General features: G+C 42.6%; 2 protein-coding genes across 4 annotated transcripts in view; both read right to left on the bottom strand.

The window, feature by feature from the left end:
* Positions 1–194: 194 nt before the first annotated feature.
* TACSTD2 (tumor associated calcium signal transducer 2) lies at positions 195–6,155 on the bottom strand (the record flags this gene model as incomplete). The annotated part of the gene is given in 7 exon segments (XM_080623243.1): positions 195–5,192; positions 5,196–5,339; positions 5,342–5,430; positions 5,433–5,517; positions 5,521–5,567; positions 5,570–5,953; positions 6,080–6,155. Coding segments are annotated over 7 exon segments (1,032 nt in total). The 3' UTR covers positions 195–4,985.
* Positions 195–15,473, bottom strand: part of MYSM1 (Myb like, SWIRM and MPN domains 1) — a 29,161-nt gene continuing 13,882 nt past the window's right edge. The window contains exons 18-21 of one of the 3 annotated variants that reach the window (XR_013957345.1): positions 14,218–14,323; positions 13,440–13,497; positions 8,397–12,797; positions 195–7,923 (exon numbers count right to left, since the gene is read on the bottom strand). Coding sequence is in view for 2 of the 3 variants with exons in the window: in XM_080622653.1 (XP_080478779.1) it covers positions 12,633–12,797; positions 13,440–13,497; positions 14,218–14,323 (329 nt within the window). In the remaining variant the exon portion in view is untranslated. Of the gene's footprint in view, positions 12,798–13,439; positions 13,498–14,217; positions 14,324–15,473 lie in introns of all 3 variants that reach the window. The other 2 variants (XM_080622653.1, XM_080622654.1) reach the window with 2 other exon arrangements.

Here is a 15,473-nt window from a genome sequence, read left to right as displayed (position 1 = left end):
AGGCCAGGTTGGATGGGGCTTGAAGCAATCTGAACTAGTGGAAGGTGTCCCTGCCCATGGCAGGGGGTTGGAGCTGGATGAGCTTTAAGGTCCCTTCCAACCCAAACCGTTCTGTGATTCTATGAACTGTTTTGAAAGCAGCTGACTGCATAAAAACATCAGTGAAGACAGTAAGTAGCACAGAATTCTCCTACTAGATGTCTAAAATGCAAAATTTATTTGTAGAGCATTCATTAACTTTCTGTATACCCAAGACATTTTACTTAAGTCCTTCAGCAGGATTGAGACAGTTACAAAGTCATTTCCAACAACAGAAAAGAGCACATGAAGATAAGAATTAAAAAAGGAAAACTCAACAGACCTATGCAAAAAAACTGAGTGGGTCTGCACTGCACAATGGCTGTAGCAGTGCACAGTGGCTGTAACACAGCCACATCCAGTTACTTTCTACTTGTTCCACTTAGCTTTTCTGGGTGCAGCCAGACTAGCAGAAATGCTGAGATTTCTCATTTCAAGCCTTACAAGGACACTTACTTAAAATGAAAAATAGCTGGAAAAGTTGAGAAAGGTTTAGTGTATGTGCCACCATATGTCCTGTGGAGCCCACCTGTGCAAATCCCAGTGGAAAATCAGAACTGCATTCTCATTCAGTCTTTCATTTAGAGAATACCACGTCTCCCTAATTGTGTCTGTGGCGCTTGATTTGTGCTGGAGTAGCACTGTAAGAGTGTTATCCCTCAGGGAGCAGGGATCCTCATGGAAATGAGATGTGAATCTTGTCAGGCTGCCTGGTGTGTGTGAAATTTTAACTAGCTAAATCCTGGTACAAGGAATTTTGTTAGAAGTGCTGAATAAAAATTGTCAAAGTTCTGGAAGTTGATTTTTCCTGCTCTGATAGCAACTGTAATGATTTAAGATTAATTTTAGCATTGAAAAAAAAGGAGAGGTAATTGCAGTACTTAAAAGCCTGAGGCAAAACAGTGGAAATGCTTTGGAAAAGATAATTATACCTGTCTGTTTAATAGCATTAACTGCTCCAATTGAGGAGAAGTGGAGGAAGGGACAATTTGTTTCTTCTTTAACTATTTTGTGAGGAAGTGGATTAGATATTCAAGCAACAGAAATTGGTTTGATTTTTTTCTAAGGTGATTCCCAAAGGTTTAAACATTTTAAAGACTACTGGGGGGATCTTACCTCTTGTCTTTAAGTGCTTAAGTTCATAGATATGCTGGTGTTTTACTGTCTAAACAGGAGAGGGGTTAGGTGCATTCTTGTAGTAAGCATTTTGTTTCACATCATTACCCTAATCTGGCCATAATCCCAATCTAAACACCCATAAAGAGATTATTCTTAATCAGGGGAAGATGGGACAAGAAGAGGATTCCTTGTTGTTCCAAAAAGGCAGCAGGTTTGGGCTATTTAGTACTGATAAGAGCTAGAGCAGGCTGCAGGCTGGCTGAGTCCAGTGTAGGATTTGCTGCCCAAAAAAGCTTTCCCTAGGGCTTGCCTGCTCTAACAAACAGTGATGCATGTGTCTTTAAGTATAGGTGTGTATACACACACCAGTCACTACCAGGGATTTTGAGTCAATGCATTCGAGAATGCATACTTGCATTTTTTGGATTTTACCAGGGGGAACAAAAGGAACAGAGTTTAAGAGGGTTTTAATCCTTCTATGAATTGTTATCTTTCATTTCCTTGCTGTAGCGCTGGCATTGCTCCTGGCACTGTCGTCAGATCATGAGTGGTTACTAAAGTTTTAACTAAAAGTTAAAAGCAAAGGCCAAAACTCACTTTGTGCAGTTGCACAAAGGCAGTAGCCCTGAATGAAAGGGCAGCACTATCCTCTTCAGAGTTGTAGCACAGAGACAGTGGATATTTTGAGCTTTTTAAGGCAGCCCTTCACCAGTTGGAATTGCAGAGCATAATTTAGGCAACAGACAGCTCGATCTTCATTAAAGCAGGCATAACCCTCTGTTACACAATCCAGGTAGGCAATGGCACAGAGCACTCTTTTCTATCAGCTATGCATTTATTTCTCTATCTACATAGATGAATAAATATGGATGTATTTATACCTACAGAGTATTCAAACAGCATTCCAAAGCAAAACAATCCTCTGAATACATTTATGCCTGAGCCACAGAAGTTGATACCAGATTGATGTTAATCACATTGTTCCAGGCACTGCTTGAAAGCTGGCAGCCAGTGCCACTGAGAACAGAAACCCACCATTACTATCACCATGCTGCCTGTACCCACAGAACCCAATGCAAATAATACAGAACTTAAATACAACACACATACTATTAAACCAGGAAAAGGCTATCTAGGAATTCCAGTTAGAAATTTCTACTTTAGAATGAATAATAAAAAGCATTTAGATTTTGCTAAATATAAATCTGACTATTTAATTTTCTTCTTTTCAGTGGAGAAACATCAGCAGTGGACAGAAAATCAAACAAGCTGAACATCATGAAGTGTTCCAGTGAAATACCTGACTTACCATGTGCAACAAAGAGATTAATATATAGCCTGAGAGACCATATGAGTGGAGCAGCAGGAGAGAAATGAGCGCTTAGCAGGAGCAATGGGTATGTTTAGTTTATTCAAGTCCAGAGCCTACAGTAGCTTTATTCAAGTAAATGATCCAGTCCAAAGAGAGGTTCTTTGAGCTCTGCACTACAATTAATCTTCCCATTCTGGTGATTAATTGCAGACACACACCTTATCACTCCTATTAAATAACCCTTGTGCATTTCCCATCCCCTAGCAGCATGTGCTCTACTGGTGCTTGATGATTAGCAAGGAAATAACTGACCACAACATGTGGTTTCCATTTATTAATCCTTTAATGATTAATAAAAATATGAATGGCGCCACAACAGCCTCTTTTCTCAATCTCAGCCTCTAAAAAGAAAAGCCAGGAGCCAAAGAAAGCTGCTGAAAACTGTTACCTGCTCAGATTTTTCAACAATTCTGCCTCTCCTAATCAGAATTATGTTTATATTCCATTTTAACATGAAATCTCGTCATTCACCTTCACTTTTTCTTTTCTTATGACAGAAATGAGAAGAATACAGTGATTTTAAAAGAGTTGAAAGCCACAGTAGATCCCCAGAGAAGACTGCACATCTCGTGATCTCTGATGGAGGGACAGCACCAACCTCTCATAAGTTACGTACTTGTAGGATGAGAGTAAAAGCTTTACATTTCTTCATCACTAAGGGCCACTTGGCTCCGGAGTTTTAATCAGTTTGTAAAATCCTGATTGGAGATTTGTGTGGAGTTAGCCTAAGTTCTGATTTTTCCTATGTCTTGGGAAAATCCAGCCTAGATACTAAATTCTCACTGTATCTTCTGTCAGTACTAATGTATATACTTGACTGAAAACCAACCAGTTTGGATGTGGTGCCATAAGGCACATGATAAATTACAGATCCTGCTCCAAAACTTTGGGAATGCTGATGCAGTTGCATAAAAAAAACCCTTATTTTGGATTTGCATCTGCTCTATTTTATGTATTCAAAGCCCAGATTTCTTCTGCAGATAAGCTAGCAAGGATGAGCTTAAAGGAAAATGGTGTATATTGAGACAAAAATATTAAACACCCCCAAACAAGTCTCTTCCTCTTCTATCTGAACCAAGGAAGAAAGAGAATCAAAGCACTTTCACTCTTCCTGCTATCCTGTTCATTCGGTAGAATCAGAGGTGCATATTTAACAGTTTTCCCTGGAAGTAGCACATTACTCACCGTTAGTAGAATTACAAACTAGTAATGTAGAAACTAATGAGCAGAATGAAAGAGCTGCTCCTGCTGCAGTGCCTGGGTGTAGCAGTCTCATCTCAACATTACCAGATTAGACTGATGGGACTTCTGACATCCATATGCAGTATGGAGAATGTAACTGCCACTATTTCAACATTTCACAACTATTTTCTTTCAAGTGTCCTTCATGGTGGACATGACCTTGCAAACATGGAATGCAGCAGATGAGGTAGCAGAGAAGTCCAGTTCTAGTGTCTTGGCCAAATTCCAACTTCAGTAATTACACTCTGCTCTTTAAATTCCCCCTGCAGCTGTAGCAGAATAAAGCTCTTTTTCAGCTTGCCCTGAAGCATTGTGGAGTATTTCTGTGAAGCTGTACAACACTGAAAACTTATCTCCTCCCATTAAAACTGCAAGGGGAATTTAGGGAGACAGAAAGCTATTACCAGAGCTGGAGTTTGGGTGGAAACCAAGGTTAACTTACACTTGCACTGGGATCAAGGGATCTTTGCTGACTAGGAGTGTCAGACCCCTATTAAAGAGCACAAGGGGGTATAGCTCACTGTGCTGCCTGAATGCAAACTTGGAAACTTGGGATCTCTGCACCTGGAAGGGACTGCAAAAATGTTTCCTAACAAGTGACTCTGTAAAAGGCTCTAGTCTCTCATCACCACCTGATTTAGTTGTTCAGTAGTATTTATGACATTCTCTGTTGATAAAAAGCTCCAGCAGCAGCAACTTTAAAAGAAACACAACCCATACTTTAAAAACAGCCTTTACCACAGAAAAGCAACTGTACAACCCAATTATGCCACAGCAAGTGTTTGAATATCAGTAAGCAGATACAGCAAGAACCACTCTCAGAGTGTTGAGGAAAGCTGAACCAAGCCTGCAGGAGCAGGGAAAGCATTCTATGTTACATAGACAGCTGCAACAGTTTTCTGAGGCTCTCAGTTGGGACTCAGTTAAAATCTTTAGGTAACTGCCTCCCAACTTAGCTTATACATACCTAACACTAGACAAGCCATTCTTGCTAAGGTAGAATAATTTAAGGCAATCACTATACAAATACCTGTAGAAAGGAAAAGATCTCTTCAAATCCATCCACTGGCGGAGTCTGTTTGCTATTTCTGTTTTGTGCCTTTTTTCTTTTCTTCCTCTTGTTGCCTTTCCTTTTCAGAGCTGTAAGCTCAGTGCTCCTATTTTTGCCATTTGTTTAATCACCTTGCTCATATTTTCTTGTCTTCAGCCACCTCAGAAGAGCCAGCACAGTGATGCCCGTGCCAGCAGCCAGCAGCAGCACTGTCATCACACCACCAAAGCCAGGACCCAGCTGCTGCATGCAAAACTCCAGGGGCTTTTCATCAACGTAGTAAATCTGTAGTTCTTCAACGTCCAGAGCATCTCCATTGACACAGACAGTTCATGTACTGTTAGAATGAAATATGGAGTCATGTTTTGTATCTTTTTCAAAGTAATAGACTACATCAGCTGTATCTACATCACATCTGGATTTCTCATGCTGGTTCAGGCGGATTTGGATAACTGGGTACACATTATTACAGGCTGTGTGATGTACTTGGGGTGCAGTTTGTATCGGCTCTCAAACAGATGTTTCAAGGCATTCACTACATCAGGACCATCAAAGACACTGGACCTGTTTTGTGCTTCAGCTCAGTATAGATCCAGTTTGTTCTAATCAGTTCACCACTACTGAGGTTTTCATCACCCTTTTCAGTTCTTCTGACTCAAGCATTGCTCACACATCTGCAAGCATCGGTATGACTGCACTGCCTGCTTTGAAGATGCCAGTGTTCTTCCAGACTGTATTGTAAATGCCATCATTACTTAACAGCCCATGGGGATGGCCCCAGAAGCGCTTCTCTTTGCAGAGGATCATTTCTGCCTTCGTCATCAAGCATCTTGAAGTCAGTTGTGAACAGTCAACCATGTGATTTGAACCTGCCAGTGTGCAGATGCAGTTCTCAGGTCCATGCTGGGCACACACCATCCACTTGTTGGTCTCACAGGTGCAGTTGTTCTGCGCTGATAGAGGTACACCAGAAACAAACCCAACAAAACCCCCAAACAGGCTCCATAGCACAGGGTTGCTATGGAAGCATAGCCTGGATGCAGTCTGAATGACAGCAGTCAATACCTGAAGCTTTAATCCATTTGTTGAGTCTGCTCATCTCTACACACTGGTGTGCTGCTCCCTTTACCAAGATTCAAACCAGACCCACCAAACAGGTTCTTCTTCTGGTACCCAGAGAAGTCAACAAGGTTCAGGGAGCAGCAGCAATGCAATACCTGCCTCCAGATGTTTGTCATCCTTCCTTCTTAGTGAAGAAACAACAGGGGAGAGAGAAAAGCCAACTGGAAGCATAGCTCCCACCTTGGCTTTCCCACATGGATTAAAGCACAAGCATCTTGCCCTTTTCCTTCTTCAGACTTCTTACAGACTATGTAAATGCATGTTTGAGGAATTTCTCCTATGTCTGTGGAAGAAATCCTACTCTACTTCCATCATCATTTTCCCTGCATCTTCCATCACAGTTTCTGTAGAATTCCACTGTCTGTCTTACTGCCAGTTATGGACTTCCTCCTTTCTACTTCCATATATTTATAAAATAAAGTCTTTTGGAGCTTTATGTATGCTGCCAGGAGAAGCTGCCAATTCAAGAGGAATGACTTCGCCAGGTTGATGGCTGCTCTCTGACTTACAGAGCACTATTCTCATCTTCCCACATGGAAAACTTCTCTCCCTGTGTTCCTTTGGCAATACTCATGCCAGGGCAGCACTAGGAATGATGATTTTCATGCTTGCATTACCCTTACAACACTGTTAGTCATTTCTAAAGAAATTTTTCAATCTGAACTTTGAGTAACGCCTTTCAAGTACACTCCAATAGCTCCCAAGCGTCCTAATGATCTACAAAGTGTGAGTTACCATTTCCATGTGTTTTGGCAGCAGCTGAAAGATATCTTCCAGTTTGCATTAAGGAGCTCCCATCCATCTGATTGGTCAAACACTGTCAGCCACTTTATAAATCCTGATTTTGGGACCAGTAATGACCACAGAACAGTGGATATGCCATTCTGCCATACCTGCAACTCGCCCATTGCCCTACAGTCAGCTCATTCTACATGTGCTGCTGGTTCCTGAAGGCCTGAACTGCTTCATATCAGTGCAAACTGGGCTACTTGTAGTAGCAGCACTGACTACTTCCATCTGAGTGAAGAGGGGGAAGTTACCCTGGCTGTCAGTGAGTATTTATAACCCAGTATAGGTTTAATATTAGAGCTCCAGATGTAAATGCCCAATAGAAAAAGGCATAATCATAGAATGGTTTGTGTTGGAAGGGACCTTGAAGCTCATCCAGTTCCAGCCCCCTGCCACGGGCTGGGACACCTTCTATTACTATTAAATGGCTGCCATTTCACATTGTCATCTTGATTTTTTGGTAAGAGTTTAGTAACTCTTCCCATTTCCCTCATTCATCTGCCCTTTTTTCAATTTCACATCCCTCTTTCATAGTCAAAATCCATTTAACTCTCACCCACATACATCTTGTTTTTCTTTCATTTCATGTTATAAACTTCAGAGAGAGGGGGGGTTTGGATTTCCCCTCTCTGGAGGGCAGAGCCTCAACTGCTGTAAACTGGCAATTTCCATATAGCCAAGAGCTGCACCACCCCTGTGCTTAGAAAGCACCACGAGGCTGGGCACAACCAGGGCGTTTTAGTGAACAGCACTTTGCTTGTGTGACGTTTCCAGATGTTCACACTTGGTCTCAGCCTCATATTGTCATCTGACTGCTTCCTTTCTTACAGACACTTCCAGTGAAGTAGAGAAAAAGGGGCTGTCAAAAGCCACATATGGAAGGAAGGAAATCCATCAGTTACGCAACGAGACAGCCTGTTCTCACTGCTGGAAGATTCTCATTGCCATTACCTTAGTTATAAACCACATTCATTGGCTCTTCTCTCAAAGGTGAGCCGCAGCACAATGACAGTTTTACAACACACATGCCACCAAGCAAAAATTGTAGAACAGTGATGAAAACAGGGCAAAGAGGAACAGTTCTGAGTTTCCCTGATGGTGCTGCATTAATTGCCAAAGCACGCTTCATTGTACTGGTGGATTTTCCCCTCTGTAAATAACAGCATACATATTATGAAGATAAAAGCCTTTCCAAATATTTATATACATATATTACACTATATATATATAGTGCCTCTATGACACTAAAAAATAAGTATTATTCCTTTTAATCCGTGCTAAGCTGTAATGGTACTACAAGAGTTAATTATTTCTAACAGCGGGCTGCAAAAAGGAATAATCCTGCAGGAGCTATGGAGTGCCTTATTTCTTTAGTGATCTCTGCTTCCATGGAAACAATTTCTCAGCACAATTCTAAATCTCATCAAAATAGGGCACTAAGTCTATGTAAACCAGCACGACATTTCCAATTAAACAACCCGAATGCTTTCATCTAGGCCATTAAATGCTTTGTCCAGTATCAGACACTATTACCATGTTGGCTGGGATGTTAACAACCAGCTACTTCCCATGTACCGCCTCTGTGGGCCAGATGAAGTCTCTCTGCACACATCCCGACCTCACCTTCTCAGCAGGCCTTGCAGTGCATTCCCTTCCATTTGCAGACCCTGGAAGACCACTGCTCTGGTGTTAGAGGTGGGCTGTTCATCTCCATGCTGCTTGCTTCCACTTCCGTGGCATCTCTTTCCCTTATACAACGTATTCCATAATGCCCAGCAGAACAAACTCTGCTAGTGCAGCAGGAAGGAGTTAATCGTGCTCCTGCCGTTGGCAGAGCTAAAGCTAAACCATACTTGGATTAAATCGCTGGCGATGCTCCATCCCTGGCCGTGTTCAAGGCGAGGTTGGACGGGGCTTGGAGCAACCTGCTCCAGTCGAAGGTGCTCCTGCCTGTGGCAGGCGGTTGGAACTGGATAAGCTTTAATGTTCCTTCCAACCCAAACCATTCCAGGATTCCGTGAAGATAATCTGATGATCATCTTCAGAATTCACTGTAGTTGCCCATGAAAACAAACCCATTACGTAAGTTTCATGATCCTACAGCCAGGATTCTGAGTGTAGAAAATGCTGATCCTGGCATCCCAGCCACAAAGTACCACTGGGTAAGTTTCTGCAGGAGACTAAACAGGGGGTTTATAATAGAAGAAAGAAACAAGCCTGTATCAAGGTACAGTGCTACTGCCCATAAAATGTGATCACTAGGCAGAAGTTTACACGAACTAGTAGAAACAGAGTAGCTCTTCGTTGAAAACCCTTTTTGAATCAGTTGTAGCAACGCTCCCTCTAGTGGTATGAAAGTCGTTGAATCACTTGGTTATAGTTGCTGACTTGGAATAAAGAAATACCAGATCTGACACTCAAGAGACAAGACATTACACTGGTGGAACACAACCATGTATAGCCTTGCTCAGTAGAGTCTTGTACACCATCCCTTAGGAATAGCAAAGCTACTAAAAGGGAAAAAGTATATAACAGCAATGGCAACACTGTTAACTTCGGTTTTGTTTGTTTGGGGGTTGCTTGGTTTGGTTTTGCTCAAATGAACTTAAAAGTGTTCTTTGAAAGTTACTTAAATTCTGGTCCTTCCCCTCCTCTGGAATACAAGTCCCTGTGTGAGGCACTGCTGCTAAGTGGGACACAAACCTTCACACAGCCCATGAAGGATTTGTGCAGCAATTGATATCTAAGGGATTTGGACGGCCTTTTGGTGATTCTTTCTTAATTTTTCACACTGTTGTCTCCTCCAGTTTAAACTGCATCACTCTACTTGCTACTCAACCATCAACCATCTCCTGAGCAACAATGGGGCAATGCCCAAAAGTGGTCCAACATAAAGAGCAAGCATCTTGGTCCTCAGGAGGTGTGCTAACCCAAGCTGGCATAGAAGGAAGAGCTGGATGAGAAGCAAAGAAATGAAAGTGAGCTTTGCAATAAAAAAACAAAATAAGTTTTAAATGTCAATAGCAAAAATCAATTTAATGCCTTATCTGTGTGTTTGGTACCAGCAGTGGTGATATTACTAAAACAGAAGAAAGCAACTTCCAGACTCATGTTATTAATCACGGTCAATATGAATTGTGAAAAGTAGGTTGGTTATTTTCTTACTACTCAGCATCACAAGTATGGTAGTTGTTCACATGCAACAGCATGTGCCTGTGATGGAGTATGAAAGTACTACAGGTACATTTCCTCCCACACCACCCTTCTAACCAACCCTTCAGATGATCCTGAGTCCGTGTGTGTGTGTGTATCAACAGCTCAACACTGCAGCACGTCCTCTTCTCAAGAGACAAACCACTTCAAACATAGGTTTTACTCCAAACTCGTTATCTAACATCACTGTTAAACCAAATTAACACAATCATATTACTTGAACTCGTTTTAATTATTTAACAGAGAAGCAGCCAGCACATTGTTACCACTCCTTGAATAGTATCAACACACATCCAGCACTGGCTTGACCAGTAAGTGGACCGTAAGTGGAGAATGAACATGATCTACTTCATATTGCTGTTACACAGGAGGTTCAAAATTCCCTTCCTATAAACCAGACCTAATTACAGCTTGTAGCACATTTACAGTGGGTATTTTTTCTAGAGAGTAAACCTATGCAAAGCTGCAAAAGAATACCTTACACTGCAGACCACTCCACAATGAAGAAGGGGAGAAATGCTTGCTCACCGAGAGTGCAGCTTCAACTGGAAACACAGAAAGCCATGCAATGGTTTTCATCTGGAAGTCCTAAAGATGGCATGTCAGGATAGATGCAGTCTGAGTCAACATGCCTTATGTAGATGGATACACCAAGCTTTTAAGTGTGGTACAGTGGTGGGATCTTGAGCTGCTCAGCAGCAGATCTGAGCATAGGTGAGAGCACAGAACATTCACAAGTACTTTTAAATCCACAGCTCTTGGGAGAACCACCCAGTACCAAGGGGCTGAAGTTTTCAGATGAGCAGGCTCTGCACCTTCCACTTAGTAACAGAGAGACACTTACCACTTTGTGAGGTGTGACCTGAACTCCCTGTACAGGAGCTCCCTCCTCGGGATGCAACTTTACAATTCTAAAGCTTTTCAGAACTCTTTATACAACTGAAAAGCTGAAGTTAAAAACAAACATATAAAATCTTAAAATCCCATTTCTGTTATGTAGAACTAGATATATACACACATATATATTTTTAAGATAGGAACTGAGTCCATTGTCACTCCTTTAGATATAAACTCAAGGTCTTGCTTTTCAAATATATTTTAGACCTCTCTGATAAATTTTGCCCAAGATAAATCTGCATAAAGAGCAATAACTGTACATAAGTTGTTGTATGATTTAAAAGCTAAGTTTAAAGCACGCATTTTATAAAGATTCACAGTGATACAGCTCAGGAAACTCATTTCCAAGTTGCAATCAAGAAACTTCTCACTCAAGATCAATCACAGAATCACAGAACAGTCTAGGTTGGAAAGGACCTTAAGATAATCCAGTTCCAGTCCCCCGCCATGGGCAGGGATGCCTTACACTAGACCATGTCACCCAAGGCTCTGTCCAACCTGGCCTTGAACACTGTGCCAGGGATGGGGCATTAACCACTTCTTTGGGTGACCTGTGCCAGTGCTTCACCACCCTCACAGTAAAGGACTTCTTCCTTATATCCAACCTGAACTTCCCCTGTTTAAGTTTGAACCCATCAACCCTTGCCCTATCACTAAAGTCCCAAGAGTCCCTCCCCAGGATTCTTGTACGCCCCCTTCAGATACAGGAAAGCTGCTATGAGGTCTCCACACAACTTCTCTTGTCCAGGCTGAACAGCCCCAACTGTCTTATCCTGTCTAACTCATTTGACTAGGGACTTGTAAGAAATTATAACCACAGAACTGATACAAACCAGCGTGTTTTTGTTCTGAGCTGCACGTTAGAGAAAAGACTCTGAATATAAAAATTGTTGGCCTTTTCTCTTTAAAAAGACAACTACTTTTCTGCTTGTTGCACTCAGTTTGCTGTCAATCGAGAGCTCTTGTTTCCACAGGAAACAGCAGCCATTAGAATCACACAAATCACACTGATGTGGCAGAACAGCAGAACACCTCCCTGCAGAATGGAAGATCAGAAAGATTGCAGCCTGTAACAAGACAGGAGTTATCATTTCCACTGGAAACAAGTACAACCGCTACTGAGAAGTCAGCTTTTTCCTCCTCAATACAGAAGCAAGATGGCAAAGAACATGCCAAGAAGCTACATGACCTTCAACGCGCGTGTCGGGGGGGTGGAAATAAAAGAAAACAATCAATGATGTATTAAGCTAGAACCAATCAATGCTTCAGACTGGATACCAGGGAAGTTTGTAAGCAGGGAGCTACAAACCCTTCATTTAAGTTTCTCTGTTGTGAATTCATTCAAACTTAACAATCTCTAAAGCATTAAGGAATAAATCCATCCCAAGTGAGATGTGTACCTGTAGATAAAATTCACAAACTGACTTGAGAGAGGATAAACTCTCCTTGAAGCCTGAAGCCCACTATTCCTGACAGGATGGCCTTCTTCCCAAACATCACACTGTCAATCAGTTCATCCTGTGGCACTGTGCGCCACGGTATTAGTACGAAGCGTTTCTCCCTAGCCAGGTCACACGCATTAGGAGGCTTTCAAAGTATCTTTGTACCTTAACAGTGGGATGACACTGGATTCCATAACAGCTACAGCTAAAATGGATGGGAATTCTGAAGGTGTTAACATAATGGGGAGAAAGGGAACAAGAGAAAGCTATAAAATCAATATTCCATCAGTTGGTTTGGTTAAAGCCATCACCCCAGCAGTTCATTCGAACTCTGATTCCCGTTCTCTTCGGCATCACTCTTTTTCTCACTCTTGTATGTGGAAAGGAACAAGTTCTCTATCTGAGTCAAGAACTCTTCAGCAATGAAGCAGTTTGTGACCTTGCTCAAAGTCTTCCTCATGCACTCCAAAAGCTGGTCAAAAGAACAGAACATTTTCTTTTAAATGGTTATTTTTCCTGAGTTTATTTTTTCCCCTTCTAGCTGGTAAGTATTCCAAAGGAATTTCTAGTTGTTTATTTAGAATTAACACCAGTCATCTCAGAAGCATACAATGGTTTGGGTCGGAAAGGACCTGAAGATCATCCAGTTCCAACCCCCTGCCATGGGCAGGGACACCTCACACTAAGCCATGTCACCCAAGGCTTTGTCCAACCTGGGCTTGAACACTGCCAGGGATGGAGCATTTACCACCCCTTTGGACAACCTGTTCCAGGATTAACACTAGGGAAGAGTTCAACTGTACAATATAAACTGGAGAAACAGGAACACATGGCTGATTTAAAACCAATTATACAACAATTAAATTCCAGAGCATTCCACCATTCAACTCAACTGGAGACTGAAGCTGTTCATAAGCAAAATCATGTTGAGAGGAAAGACAGAATTAGCTGTGGGTAATTATTGTGCACGTGTTTTCTGTTTATGTCTTCTGCTTTAGGCACAATTTCTGTCTTGTTTGTGCAATTCATGTTCCAGCTGCAGACTTGTGGCAATCAAAACAGTTGTATTTAAGAAAACGATTTAAAATTAGAAAAGCTGAAAGAAGAAACTTACTTTCTGCAAACAAGTCAGGTCGGAATCTCTGTGAAAAATTTTATCCATGGGCACACTGCTGTTGAAAGAAAAACAAATCATAGAAATAAAGAATCACCGAACTGTTTGGGACTGGAAGAGATCTTAAAGCTCATCCAGCTCCAACCCCTGCCACGGGCAGGGACACCTTCCACTAGAGCAGCTTGCTCCAAGCCCCTGTGTCCAACCTGGCCTTGAACACTGCCAGGGATGGGGCAGCCACAGCTTCTCTGGGCACCCTGTGCCAGCGCCTCAGCACCCTCACAGGGAAGAGCTTCTGCCTAAGGGCTCATCTCAGTCTCCCCTCTGGCAGGTTAAAGCCATTCCCCTTGGCCTGTCCCTACAGGCCCTTGTCCAAAGCCCCTCTTCAGGTTTCCTGCAGCCCCTTTAGGCACTGGAGCTGCTCTCAGGTCTCCCCTTCAGGAGCCTTCTCTTCCCCAGGCTGACCCAGCCCAGCTCTCTCAGCCTGGCTCCAGAGCAGAGCTGCTCCAGCCCTCACAGCATCTCCGTGGCCTCCTCTGGACTTGCTCTGACAGCTCCACATCCCTCTTGTGCTGCTGCCCCAGAGCTGGACACAGGACTGTGGGGGGAAGAATCCCCTCCCTCAACCAGCTGCTCACACTCCTTTTGACGCAGCCCAGCTCACAGCTGGCAAATAATAATGCTGTAGTGAGCAGTCACATGTTTTCATTGACACATTAGTGACAAACACACAGAAACCCTGCCCTGGCTGTTCCTTGTAACAGAAGCAGACACTTACCTATGGCAGAATCTGTATTTTTCAATTATCCACCTGGTTTTTGCAAACACTAATTCCCACTGAGGTTCCTCCAGCATCTGCTGGACCTCAAACTTGTAGGGCAGGCCTGGAACAATAGAACAGGGTTAGTTGGTGTTTCTAGTCCACTCACCATTTGCTTTCCCTTCTGCTTTAGCTTTAGGTGGAAGCCCTTCCTTCCCCATAACCACTCCTAAGTTATTACTGGCTGTGGAAGCTGCCAGCCCTGTTACTTGCCAATGTTAAGGAGGTTAAACTAAAAGCATGACATATTTTGTATTCCAAATTAGGTTTTGGTGGGAGTAGGGAATAAACCTGTTCTCACTCTCAGCAATTCCTCATGCCATAGGCAGCACACCCAGAAACCTACACTGTAACAGAAAAATGCCAGAATGGATGGAGTTTTTCTAACTCAGGGAGACTACAAAAGGGATGCTAAAAATCTATGTAGCTGTTCAGTGAATAATAAAGGTTTGGGTTTTATGTATGAAGTGGCTGACTCTTGTCAGAGGGATTCTGCTCCTCAAGGAAGAAAATCTTCTAGTTTATTGCAGGTGGGGGAAAAGGAATTTAGGAGTATTTTAAGGAACACCAGAAAATGACTTGCAGAACAATTCAGTTACCAAATATCAGCACGAAAGAGACTGTAAATCTGAGTAATTCATTAGAAAAGACTTTTAAGATCATATTAATTTAACGAGAGGAACACCAGCTTTCCAACCAGACCACAAAGGAAGTGAAAAGAAAGTAGCAAATACCATTTGCTAGTTCAACACATCTCAAAGGTGCTAAGTGTTCAGTGCAGAACACATTCTGAGAGCAAGAATTAATCCATAGCAATACTTCTGGCTCACATGAAACACTAACTGAGGTTCATTGTGCAGTGCTGCGCTATTGCTTTTCCAAAGAAAAAGAGGAGACACCATTTGGGAAGAAGTGGATTTCAGGAGATAAACATCAATACGAAGCCCCCTCAGATAGAAAACGTAGCGACCAAAACACATCTGCTTCCGAGGGCAGATAAAGTTCCTAACCACCACACAGGTGGGGTGCGTGGGAAGTGGGGGTAAAGTCACAGCACCACCAGCACAGCAGACAGGAATCCAGGCACAGATGTGGCCACTGCTTCACTTCCCCTTGGCCTGTGAGGCAAGTCTGCAGACAGATGTGCTCCTCCGCTTCCTGACACAGGGAAAAACAGAGGGGAGCTGCTGGCTCACACAGCCTCTGCTACTGCC

Source organism: Psittacula echo (assembly GCF_963264785.1).
Source record: "Psittacula echo genome assembly, chromosome: 7".
Taxonomy (NCBI): Eukaryota; Metazoa; Chordata; class Aves; order Psittaciformes; family Psittacidae; genus Psittacula; species Psittacula echo.
Note: the sequence above shows the minus strand (reverse complement) of the source record. Positions and strands in the feature narration are given on the sequence as shown.